Raw genomic sequence first — 12,916 nt, 5'->3', positions numbered from 1 at the left:
CTTCTCCATCTTTAAGCAACTCAAATCCCACTGCTCTTAAAAAAAAAGATAATGAAACAAACAATATGACGAGATCTTTCTCGTGACAACCAACGCTCCACCGTTTATAAAAAAAAAAAAAGGGTTGAAAAGAACGAGGCAAAAATGCGTCTCGAGGTCGGGCATCTGCAGTTGCGGGTTTACACTCACTGTCTGCTGGCTGAGGAGCAGGCTGCGAAGCTGCGGGTTAGCACCGGGGTTGGGCGGTCGGAGCAGGGGTCCAGTCTGCTGCGGGGCCGGAGGCTGATTCGGAGGCTGGCCGCCTGACTGTTGCTGCTGCGTCGCGGCCTGGGCTTGCTGTTGCACTCGAAGCTGCATCTGCTGTTAGCGGGAGACAGAGGGGGGGGGGGGGGGGGGTGGTGGTGGTGGGGAGGGTTGGGGGAAAAGAAATTAAAAAATAAACGCAAATCAAAAAGTTGGCGGGGCTGTGCCTAATTTTGATAAAGCGAACAATGATAAATAATGAATAAATTTGATGGTTGTCCCGAAGCTGCAGTGGGGCAGCACGTGACACTACTATCCCCATGCGGCTACACGGAGCAGTGCATGGTACTGTACTGCTCTATTTCTACTTCTAATTCTTGCATCGCTTGTCTGCTGACGGCAAGGCAGTATTGTTGCATTGGCGGTCTTGATAAATCCCCAATCCAGACCATCCTTTTCTCCCAATAAAAGGGAGAAACACAGCAGTAGGAGTCAGCAGCGGGACCACAAAGCACAACTGCAGAAAGATAAACTGGGGGGGGGGGGGGGGGGGAAAGAGAGGGTGACACAAACAATTCTCACAACAGCTGTATTAAGAGGCCAATATCAGCAAATTAACTAAAAAACCTTTCACGCACTCCGCAATTGTACATGATCAGAGCGGATTTATTTTCCCTTTCATACCACCCATTGGTCTCTTGTTGTGTCCACAGCGCTGAACAGAAAGACTTGCATTTATATAGCGCCTTTCCCGACCTCAGGACGTCTCAAAGCACTTTACAGCCAATGAAGTACTTTTTTTGAAGTGTAGTCACTGTTATGATGTAGGAAACGTGGCAACCAATTGACACACAGCAAGCTCCCACAAACAGCAATGTGACAATGACCAGATCATCTATTTTAGTGAAATAACAACAGGAAACGCTGGAAAAACTCAGCAGGCCAGGCAGCATCCGTGGAGAGAGAAACAGAGTTAACGTTTCAAGTCGAAACCCTTTCGTCAGAACTGGAAAAAAAGCAGGAAATAGAATAGAAATCTATTCTATTTCCTGCTCTTTTTTTCCTCAGAACTCCCCTGCTCTTCTTCGAAATAGTGTCATGGGATCTTTTACGTCCACCCAAGAATGCAGACGGGGGCCTCAGTTTAACATCCCATCCGAAAGACGGCACCTCCGACAGTGCAGCGCTCCCTCAGCACTGCACTGGGAGTGTCAGCCTAGATTTTTATGCTCAAGTCTCTGGAGTGGAACTCGAACCCACGACCTTCGGACTCAGAAGTGAGAGTGCTACCCCACTGAGGTGAGAGGCAACCTGAATTACAACAGGTAAAAATCAATGGTCTCAATGAGGTTCCTCTCCAGAGCAATACGCCAGAACTTGGGGGCTCAGCGTGGAGAGAGGAAATCGAACCTGCATCTGCTAGGCAATGGTGCGTGATATTGCAACCCTGTCCCTGACTGGGTGTACTACTACAGGCAGACTATCCTTATTCCGAAAACCTTGGGACCAGCTGTGTTTCGGTTTTCAGAATTTTTCGGATTTCAGAAGGTTTTCATCTCCGTATCGGACAACAAACACTGTTGCTTAGCAACAGCTTGTAAACACTCGGGCCCTGCCTTGGAAGCGTCTCTGAAGCTGTTGCTAAGCTACAGAGACTCTTTCCACAGCCTGACTGTTTAAAAAAAAAATGCTAGGGGAAGAAAAAAAAACCTAACAAAACGGCTGCTGATTTCTGCCGTTAGATCGAGGTTTCCGGCTCCCCCTGCTCCATATCTGAATTCCTTGACTTAGCGGGGGTCTGGGGCTCGACTGCCGCCGCCAGTTGTGGGAAAGCCGGATATCGGCTGACTCCTACACTAAGCTGGCCCGCAAATCAGGTCGGGGGGGGGGGGGGGTGGGGGGAAGAAAAGACTATCGGACGGGCCGCTGCAGCTATCGGACGGGCCGCTGTATTGTTGGGTTCACTCTCCCGGTACCTCCTTCACACTGCCCGGCTCGGCCTGCAATCTCCTACCCAGGAGGGAACTCTGTGACCCTCTGCCCTGCTCACAGGGAAAGGCAGAGCTCCCGGACCACTCCTGTCATGTTTGGCGCCACTCGGGTCATGTCGTGCGCACGACTTACGCTCCACGAAAAAACTTTCGGTTTTTAGAGGTTTTCGGAAGTGCGGATAAAGGATAGTCTACCTGTACACTCAGCATCCTTGGGCTGGGGAAGGTGGGAGGGGTGGTAGCGGAGTGCAATAGAGGAGAAAAAGAAATCTCAGTCACTGTTCCCATTCCCCATAGCCATCCATTGATCCACTGATAAAATACTCATGCTCAGATACAGGGAGAGAATATTGGGGCTGGCATGGTCAAGTAGCGTGAGGGCCTGTGAAACATGGCTGCTCGGCGCTGGGGAGTTACCAACACTTATGGGGCTGATCCCACTCCCAACAGAGGAACGAAAATATACATACTTCTGCCTCCATTGCCTCAAAAATCGGCAAATTAATTGTCAGCTGTAGCTCAGTCGGAGCCCTTTGCCTCCGCGTCAGAAGGTTGTGGGTTCAAGTCCCACTCCAGGGACTGCACTGTCGGAGGTACCGGTCTTTCGGATGAGGCACTAAACCGAGGCCCTGTCTGCACTCTCAGGTGGACGTAAAATAATCCCACCGCACTATTGCGAAGAAGAGCAGGTGAGTTTGCCTCGATGTCCTGGCTAATATTTATCCCCCAACCAACACCGAATACAGATGTTCTGGTCATTATCACATGGCTGTTTGTGGGAGCTTGCTGTGCGCCGATTGGCTGCCGCGTTTCCTACATTACAACAGTGACTGCACTTCAAAGAGAACTTCATTGGCTGTGAAGCACTTTGGGACATCCAGAGGTCGTGAAAGGCGCTATAGAAATGCAAGTCTTCTTTTCTAATGAGGTTAATTCTTTTCCTCAGGGGTCATACAAGTAGCTTTAAAGACACAAGTTGCAAGCCTGGGCGTTCCTGACGAGCAGAGATGGCACAGCAGGCGATCTGTCATTTATGACTGGCTGAAATGCCCGGCCCCACAGTAACTCATTACATGCAGTGGGGGAACTAACTGAAATCACAAATACCAATGAGTTGCACGTTTCCAGGCTGTTCCTCAGCAAGGAAATGGATTGTACAAAAAAAAAAAACACCCCAGCACGCTCACCAGATTCTGCTGCCGCTGCTGGTCGTCCATAGTCGTCACTGTATGAACTTGAGGTATTGAGGTGGTCACTGGCTGACCGGACATCTGGATGGTGGAGGGCGATCAGGGTGAGAGATTAAAAGAGGTGAAAGAATTTTTTTTTGTTGTTGAAATGTGCAAGAACATAAGAACATTAAGAAATAGGAGCAGTAGGCCATTCGGCCCCTCGAGCCTGCTCCGCCATTCAATAAGATTATGGCTGATCTTCGACCTCAACTCCACTTTCCCACCCGATCCCCATATCCCTTCATTCCCTTAAAGAGCCCAAAAATCTATCCATCTCAGCCTTGAATATACTCAACGATTCAGTATCCACAGCCCTTTGGGGTAGAGAATTCCAAAGATTCACAACCCTCGGAATGAAGAAATTCCTCCTCATCTCAGTCTTAAAATGTCCTAGCCCTTATCCCGAGACTGCCCCCTAGTTCTAGACTCCCCAGCCAGGGGAAACAACCTTTCAGCAACTACCCTGTCAATCCCCCTCAGAATCATACAAGATCACCTCTCATTCTTCTAAACTCGAGAGACTATAGGCTCAATGTACTCGATTAGTAGATTCACAATGCTTTCCAAAAAGGAACAAATATAGGAATCTAATTGACCATAATTTGTTCCTTCGTGTTTGGGACTGATCGTCTCTTACACCAACTGCAAAAAAGTCTTCAGCCAACTATGCTCGGGACAGAACCTACGCAGTGGGTACACGCCCATAAAAGACACCTGGGATGGCAGGAATGACGTATGAGGAGAGACTGGGTCGATTGGGCTTATACTCGCTGGAGTTTAGAAGAATGAGAGGGGATCTCATTGAAACTTATAAAATTCTAACAGGACTAGACAGACTAGATGCAGGAAAAAAAAACTACATGTTCCTGATGGCCGGGGAGTCCAGAACCAGGGGTCACAGTCTAAGGATAAAGGGGTAAGCCATTTAGGACAGAGATGAGGAGGAATTTCTTCACCCAGAGAGTGGTGAACCTGTGGAATTCTCTACCACAGAAGGCAGTGGAGGCCAATTCATTAAATATATTCAAGAAGGAGTTAGATATATTTCTTAAGGCTAAAGGGATCAAGGGATATGGGGAGAAAGCAGGGACCAGGTACTGAATTTGGATGATCAGCCATGATCTCATTAAATGGCGGAGTAGGCTCGAGGGGCCGAATGGCCTACTCCTGCTCCTAGCTTCTATGTTTTTTTTTAATGCCCATAAAGCACACCTGCTCAAAATTCAGCACAAATTAGCAATCTCGCCCAGGGAGGGCGAGAGAATGGATAATGTCGGAAATAATGCAAGCGCATTCTTTTGAGGTTGGAGTTGAGGCATGTTCAAGGGACAGAGCAGAGGGAGCTTTACCCTCCGCTAATCCAGGTTTTCCAAGGGCTGGCTTGATCCTAAGTGTGCGCAGAGTTCGCTGTTCTCAGCCAGGGCAGCAAGCGGCTTTGCCCCTGGGCTAGACATGGAACCGAGTCAGCCAAGGTTCCAGAATGCTACGTAATGGTTCTTGGAAAGTGCTCGTACATGAACATTGAGTGCAGGCAGGTTTGGGTTTGGTATCGGTGCCTGCCGTGGTCAATCAGCTACTGGCACTCAGTGTCTAGACCCCCCCCCCCCCCCACATGAAGGAGTAGCCACTTGGGTGAGGTACCAGAGAACTGTACTGCAGCAGAAGTCAGGGCCTTCGGGAAAAGTGACTGAAATTGCAGGGGAAAAAAAAGATAATGTTCTCAAACCACCCCATCCCACTCCTGACATTCAAGTGGTTTCCTTAGCCACCCTCAGTTCAGTATGAAAGGGTGCTCAAAATCCCAGCGCATCGGCAGTGTTTGCATCAGTCAACTATTCTTACTACATAAGAAATAGGAGCAGGAATAGGCCACTTGACCCCTCGAGCCTGCTCCGCCATTCAATAAGATCATGGCTGATCTTGGGCTCAAAGCCACTTCCCTGCCCGCTCCCCATAACCCTTCACTCCCTTATCTTGCAAAAATCTGTCTATCTCCACCTTAAATGTATTTAATGACCCAGCCTCCACGGCTCTCTGGGGCAGAGAATTCCACAGATTTACGACCCTCAGAGAAGAAATTCCTCCTCATCTCAGTTCTAAAATGGCGACACTTTATTCTGAAACTATGCTCCAGAGTTCTAGATTTCCCCACGAGGGGAAGCGTCCTCTCTGCATCTACCTTGTCGAGCCCCGCTCAGTATCTTATATGTTTCAATAAGATCACCTCTCAAATTCCAATGAGTATACTGTGCCCCTTGGAACAGGCCCCATAAGAAACAGGCTTTATATAAAACACGCTACGGAGTTACCCTGCAACATCAGAAATATAAACTGGGAATATGAATAAAAAATAGGAGGAGTCGGCCACACAGCCCCTCGAGCCTGCTCCGCCATTCAATAAGATCATGGCTAATCTTCGAGCTCAACTCCTCTGTCAACATTCACCTGTGTCTGTTCATACCTGTTGTTGCTGCACCCCTTGAGACACTGGCATTGCCCCAGGCAGCTTCTGCATAAATGTTGGATTGGGTATAGACACAGTCCCCATCGGCTGCGTCCCTCCGAGCTGCTGCCAAATAGAAAGGTGCAAGGTGACACAAACAAATCCATTACCATAGCTTGAGTATACAGGATCATTTATTTTTATGCTTTTCTCCTGTCCTTATTTACAGAATGGGGTAGTGAAGACAGAAAGAATCTGTTTAGTTATGGAATAAAGTCAGGGGGGGGAAAAAAAAATGCTGGCACCAATGTTCCCTATATATTTTTTTTTTGATACGCGGCCCCTTTAAGGCGCTACGCAGCCCATTCAAATTTTCGCGCATGCACGGTTTTTCCCATTGCGAAGCCGACAAGTGGTGGCCTGCGCAGCTTGGTGGGAACACTGGCTGTCCCCACTCCTCAGTCTAGAAAACCAGGCTAGGAGTTGCGGAGGTGAAGCCCAGTTTCTCCTTCCTGCCAACAACTTGTATTTATATTAGCACCTTTAACGTAGCAAATCGTCCCAAGGCGGTTCACAGGAGTGTCATAAAACAACATTTGACACCGAGCCACATAAGGAGCTATTAGGGCAGAGCTTGGTCAAAGAGGTAGGTTTTAAGGAGCTTCTTAAAAGGAGGAAAGAGAGGCGGAGAGGTTTAGGGAGGGAATTCCAGAGTTTGGGGCCTCGGCAGCTGAAGGCACGGCCACCAATGGTAGAGCGATTAACATAGAAACATAGAAGATAGGAGCAGAAGTAGGCCATTCGGCCCTTCGAGCCTGCTCCGCCATTTAATGAGATCACGGCTGATCATCCAAATTCAGTACCCTGTCCCTGCCTTCTCCCCATATCCCTTAAGCCTTAAGAAATATATCTAACTCCTTCTTGAATATATTTAATGAACTGGCCTCCACCGCCCTCTGTGGCAGAGAATTCCACAGGTTCACCACTCTCTGGGTGAAGAAATTCCTCCTCATCTCTGTCCTAAATGGCTTACCCCTTATCCTTAGGCTATGACCCCTGGTTCTGGACTCCCCGGCCATAAGAAACATCCTTCCTGCATCTAGTCTGTCTAGTCCTGTTAGAATTTTATAAGTTTCAATGAGATCCCCTCTCATTCTTCTAAACTCCAGTGAGTATAAGCCCAATCGACCCAATCTCTCCTCATACGTCATTCCTGCCATCCCAGATTAAAATCAGGGATGCTCAAGAGACCAGAATTAAAGAGGCGCAGAGATCTCGGAGGGTTGTGGAGCTGGAGGAAATTACAAAGATAGGGAAGGCCAACGGAGGGATTTTAAAACAAGGATCATTTTTACAAATCGAGGCGTTGCTTAATCGGGAGTCAACGTAGGTCAGCGAGCACAGAGGTGATGAGTGAACGGGACTTGGAGAGAGTTAGGACACTGGCAGAGTTTTGGATGGCATCAACTTTATGGAGGGTAAAACATGGGAGGCCGGCCAGGAGTGCATTGGAATAGCCAAGTCCAGAGGTAACGAAGGCATGGATGAATCTGCATCTTACCTCCATTTAAACCACCCCCCATCGCAAAATCAGACCATCAACCCGTGCAGTGCAGTGAATGAACAAGGGAATGTCTATGGATGTTATTTACATGGACTTCCAGAAGGCATTTGATAAAGTCCCTCATAAGTGACTGCTATCTAAGGTAGAAGCCCACGGAATGGAGGGCAAATTATTGACCTGGTTAGGAAATTGGCTGAGTGGCAGGAGACAGAGTAGGGATAAATGGGTAGGTACGCCAATTGGTAGGATTTGACTCGTGGTGTCCCGCAGGGATCTGTGCTGGGGCCTCAACTATTCACAATATTTATTAATGACTTAGATGATTGGCATAGAAAGTCATATATCCAAATTTGCCGATGCCACAGAGATAGGTGGAATTGTAGGCAGTGCAGATGAAAGCATAAAATTACAAAGGGATATCGATAGATTAAGTGAATGGGCAAAACTGTGGCAAATGGATTTCAATGTAAGCAAGTGTGAGGTCATCCACTTTGGGCCTAAAAAGGATAGAGCAGGGTACTTTCTAAATGGTGAAAGGATAAAAACAGTGGAGGTCCAAAGAGACTTGGGGGGTCCAGGTACATCGATTAAAATGTCATGAACATGTACAGAAAATAATCAAGGCGGCTCATGGAATGCTGGCCTTTAGGTCTAGAGATGAGCATACAAGGGAGTAGAAGTTATGCTGCAGCTGTACAAGACCACACCTGGAGCACTGTGAGCAGTTCTGGGCACCACACCGTAGGGCGGATATATTGGCCTTGGAGGGAGTGCAGCGTAGGTTTACCAGAATGATACCCGGACTCCAAGGGTTAAGTTATGAAGAGAGATTGCACAAACTCGGGTTGCATTCCCTAGAATTTAGAAGATTAAGGGGTGATCTGATCAAAGTTTTCAAGATATTAAGGGGAACAGATAGAGTAGATAGAGAGAAACTATTTCCGCTGGTTGGGGAGTCTAGGACGAGGGGGCAGAGTCTAAAAATTAGAGCCAGACCTTTCAGGAATGAAATTAGGAATCACTTCTACACACAAAGGGTGGTAGAAGTTTGGAACTCTCTTCTGCAAACGGCAAGTGATGCTAGGTCAATTGTTAATTTTAAATCGGAGATTGATAGCTTTCGGTTAACCAAAAGGTATTAAGGGATATGGACCAAAGGCAGGGATATGGAGTTAGGTCCCAGATCAGCCATGATCTCATTGAATGGCGGAGCAGGCTCGAGGGGCTGAATGGCCTATTCCTATGAATACATTCGTCCTACAAGTCCATGATAGCGTGATGGCTCAACAATAACACTGCACTACTTAAAAGCTGGGTATCGTGCCCTAAAAATATATTTTCGAAGGTGGTCAGTTAATTAGAATTGCTGCCTTGGGTGTTATTCATGAACGAAGTGATCTACATGCTTGTTTGAGTTCGAGTGCGTTTCCTAGTTAATGGTAGCCACAGAGACACACACAGATACCAATACACTAAGCATTCAGCACAGAATGCTACAAGCAGATAAAATTGACAGAAACTCATTTAAAAAGACCCCCCAACTCAAAAGGTAGTCTGCGTTTGCGTAGATTGAAAAGGTGCATCACTAACTATAGAGATTTTGAATGAAACTGCTTACATTTCTCTGCTGTTCAATTTTCTGCTGCTGGGCCTTCTTGTGGTTGGTTATGACCAGTCGAATTCCATTCACAAAGCCACTCTGATCGTTCGGGATCAGACCCATGAAGATTTTCTTCTTGGAGGAGTACAGCAGCATCAAGACCCGGACCTCACACGGAGCACTGTGTGGGAAATGGACACAGCCCGCCTGGAAGAAGCACGGATCAAGAACATCGTTGGACAGAATTCCACACGGGAACGCATTTGGCACATTCTAACAATAGGCGGACAAACCACTCCGGTCCCCTGCTCTTACGGTTCCCACCTGCTACAGGACAGGTCTACAACTCGTGCACCCGGTCTTGCTCAAGAGTGGCTTCTATTTGTACATCTTCAGTTCTAATTCTTCAATTGCTTCGTGTTCGGTTCATAAACGGAAAATGCTGGAAATACTCAGCAGGGCAGGCAGCGCGACGATTTTATTTTGGATTTCATTTCAGATTTCCAGCATCTGCACTACAGGAAACTCTTAACCGGCACCTAAATATCCAGAAATCTCTCAACCGGCAAAATTCAGGAGTAGGTTCAGGTAAGTTTTACTGTATATTAGTGGCCGTGCAACATGGGGTTCCTGCACCTGTGGCCGTGCAACATGGGGTTCCTGCACCTGTGGCCGTGCAACATGGGGTTCCTGCACCTGTGGCCGTGCAACATGGGGTTCCTGCACCTGTGGCCGTGCAACATGGGGTTCCTGCACCTGTGGCCGTGCAACATGGGGTTCCTGCACAAGTACCGTGCAACATCGGGACTCCTGCACAAGTGCCGTGCACCCGGGACTCCTGCACAAGTGCCGTGCACCCGGGACTCCTGCACAAGTGCCGTGCACCCGGAATAAAAAAAGTTTCCTGTATTCTGCTTTTGCCTCTTTCCGCTCACTCGCCTTCCTCCCATAACTGTTGCCCCTCTCCCCTCTCCCAGACGCACGGCCTCGCGACAGCCCCCTTATATCCCAGCGGCCACTTTTCTTGCGCGAAGTTGGACAGTGAGCGGTGGACTGCAGCCGCGCTTCAGCAGACATCGACAGCAAGTCCCAAGACACCTCAGCAATTTGAAGAGGTGCCGCTGCCTTGCAACATCAAACAGAAATGAACTAAAATACAAATGAGCAATCAGAAGTTGCAGCAGAATAAAGTCAAAAGGAAATTGGAGTTCTGGAAGGCAGCATGCTTGCGAACAGCCTCAATATTTATATAAAGACGCATAAAGCTTTCAATCATCTCAACAGCTATCAAACAACCTCAACAAACGCCACATTACAGTAGAGCACGCTCAGATCAGATAAAAGCCATGATATAAAATGTCTGCAATGCCCATTATTTCACCACCTAAGTATTTCCATGCTAGTCTCTGGACAATAGGGTGTGCCAACCAATTTCAATGTTCCACTAGGATTACTTAATGTGCTGGTACGAACACATTATATGGGCGTGTGTGTGCACAAATTTTATTTTTAAACCAATGTGTTTTAAATCCAACTTGCAGCAGCTCGATGGTTGAGCCCTACACAGTTTGTTTGACGCTATTAAGGCACAGAGGATGAGCTGAAGTGGCATAGGGCAAAGGGTATCCATCCCACACCCACTTAACACGCCTGCCCACCGTTAGGCACATGGCAAGTTTAGAAATGCACGGAATCTTATCGCCGATTATCAAATCATTGGCTCAACTCATCATCTGTGACAAGTTTTTCCTATTTGGGGGGGGGGGGGAAATGTGGACAAAATTCTAACCCCACTCAGGAAAATTATCATTGAATAGGTCATTGAAAAATAATTCAAAATAAAATTGAGATACGGCGGGATAAATTATCGTGTGTTTGCAAGACTGTACTTAATTAAAAGGCTACACGCCACATATCACTGCAATACACACCCGAAATATGTCACCACTATGAGACAGCAGTTATAGGACTGATCTCATCCTTCGAGCCTCCAACTTTTCTCAGTTGCAATTTTTCTTCTTCTCTCTATTTATCAACACTATGGTCAGCACTCTGAACTCCTCTTGCTCCAATTAAGCCACATATATACTGTCCTATAGGCTGTACTTCCTCAAATCGGGGCAAATCACCATCGCCTAATCTAACTCATTCTTTCCGGGGGGGAGACTTCAACTGCGTGACGCTCCCCATCTTCCTCCGTCTTCCCTTCCTCCTAAAACCCAAATTTGGCTTCACCTAATCAACCACTTCTTCCTTAAGTGCCTGCTCCCTTTTCAAGTTAGGTGCTGTCCTGCACCATGAACCGTGGCTCTTGACCAGAGGTTTTGTTTTTTAAAAATCTCATTTCCAGTAGCGTCACTCCAGAGCTTGGGAGGAGGTCAGCTCAGGTACTTACAAAGCCATTGGCCATGATTCGATACAGTCCCTTTAATGACTCCAAATCCTTGTTTGTGAACTGGAACTGGACCATTCGAGAATTCCGGAACAAATGCCCGAGTGTTGTCTGGATAGTTTCGGGGAAAAGGACAAGGCAGTTAGGAAGGTAAATCAGAACTATAAAAAAATATATTCTCTACCCAGGTTCCCCCCACCTAAACCATAATATTTTCATCCTGACCTTGGGTGAAGCTGCATAATAAGCAACAAAGACCATCAAACCCGAATACGATAAGCCACTGACAGGAGTTGAGATGGCTCCGGGGAAATGGGAAGTGTCGAACACTTGGTCCGTGTGATCTCCTAGACTGGTTCGGATCGCCCAAGGGGGTCCTCGGAGAGGAATTTCCCAGAGTATATTTTCTTTATTGGCCTAGGTTTTTTTTGTTTTGCCTCTTACAGATTACATGGCTGTAGAGGGGTTGCGGGTGGGATGGGGAGGGAGGAAGTGTTTAGTCATGATGCTCTGGCCATCACAAGTGTGGAGCAAGCTTGATAGGCCAGCTGGTCTTTTCCGGCCCGTCAATTCCGTATGTTCGTAAGAAAGATATAGATACACATTTCCCCCATTATCAATGCAAAACCACCGTAATATTCAAATATAAAAAGGAGATCCTGATTTTAAGAACATAAGAAATAGGAGCAGTAGGCGGCCATTTGGCCCCTCGAGCCTGCTCCACTGTTCAATAAGATCATGGCTGATCTTCGACCTCATCTCTACTTTTCTGCATGATCCCCATATTCCTTGATTCCCGGAATATTCAAAATCTATCGATCTGTCTTGAATATACTCAACGATCTTCACTCTCCCCTGCCCAGTTATGCCAGATCTGCGCCAATCTGTAGCGTGCAACAAGGAGATGCCTGCAAACATAGCCGAGGAAGACAGAAGATACCCTGCAATTTCCAATCCGTGAAGTGCTTCGCTTCTGCTTGATGTCTCTTGGGCAATCTGCTCTAAGCCAGAATTCTATTTGTGTACGCGTGGGGGGGGGTTGAAGGAGGAGGTAAAGGGGAGGGGGTGGAAACGGATCCTGACGTGCAAACCAGCACCTCACCACTTCTGACCAGAGCAAATGGTGTCAACGTGTTGCACCCACCTTGGCCTGCTTTACATTCTTCACTTCCCTCCCTGCACCAGGCTAGGCTGTTCCATCAAGCGACCTGCCTGCGATCAATACATTCAATTCAAATCTGGAGAAACAAAGCTCGCTCACTTACCAATAGCTGTTGTGGAATAAGCTGCATGATAAGTTTCGGAGGCCACTGGTCTGTCTTCCTGTAAAAGAATTGGGATGGGGGAGTGAGAGAGAAAACATGAGTGTTAAGCAGTGACTTCTGCTGGAGAGTGCATGCGTGGAAATTGGGCAAGGACGGGACTGGGCTTAGCGCATCAGCCATGCAGAA

The 12,916-nt window shown here is 47.5% G+C and overlaps 1 protein-coding gene across 6 annotated transcripts in view; it reads right to left on the bottom strand.

The window, feature by feature from the left end:
- Window positions 1-12,916, bottom strand: part of med25 (mediator complex subunit 25) — a 51,444-nt gene that overhangs the window by 7,347 nt on the left and 31,181 nt on the right. For 4 of the 6 annotated variants that reach the window (XM_085969717.1, XM_085969716.1, XM_085969719.1 and 1 more), the window contains exons 13-18: window positions 12,731-12,788; window positions 11,469-11,576; window positions 9,092-9,280; window positions 5,928-6,035; window positions 3,422-3,505; window positions 190-360 (exon numbers count right to left, since the gene is read on the bottom strand). In XM_085969717.1, the coding sequence (XP_085825843.1) occupies window positions 190-360; window positions 3,422-3,505; window positions 5,928-6,035; window positions 9,092-9,280; window positions 11,469-11,576; window positions 12,731-12,788 (718 nt within the window). The remainder of the gene's footprint in view (window positions 1-189; window positions 361-3,421; window positions 3,506-5,927; window positions 6,036-9,091; window positions 9,281-11,468; window positions 11,577-12,730; window positions 12,789-12,916) is intronic. The other 2 variants (XM_085969718.1, XM_085969720.1) reach the window with 2 other exon arrangements.

The sequence above is a fragment of the Somniosus microcephalus genome, chromosome 28 (assembly GCF_052327205.1).
Source record: "Somniosus microcephalus isolate GS21.2 chromosome 28, FLI_Smic_1.0, whole genome shotgun sequence".
In the NCBI taxonomy this organism is placed as follows: Eukaryota; Metazoa; Chordata; class Chondrichthyes; order Squaliformes; family Somniosidae; genus Somniosus; species Somniosus microcephalus.
Note: the sequence above shows the minus strand (reverse complement) of the source record. Positions and strands in the feature narration are given on the sequence as shown.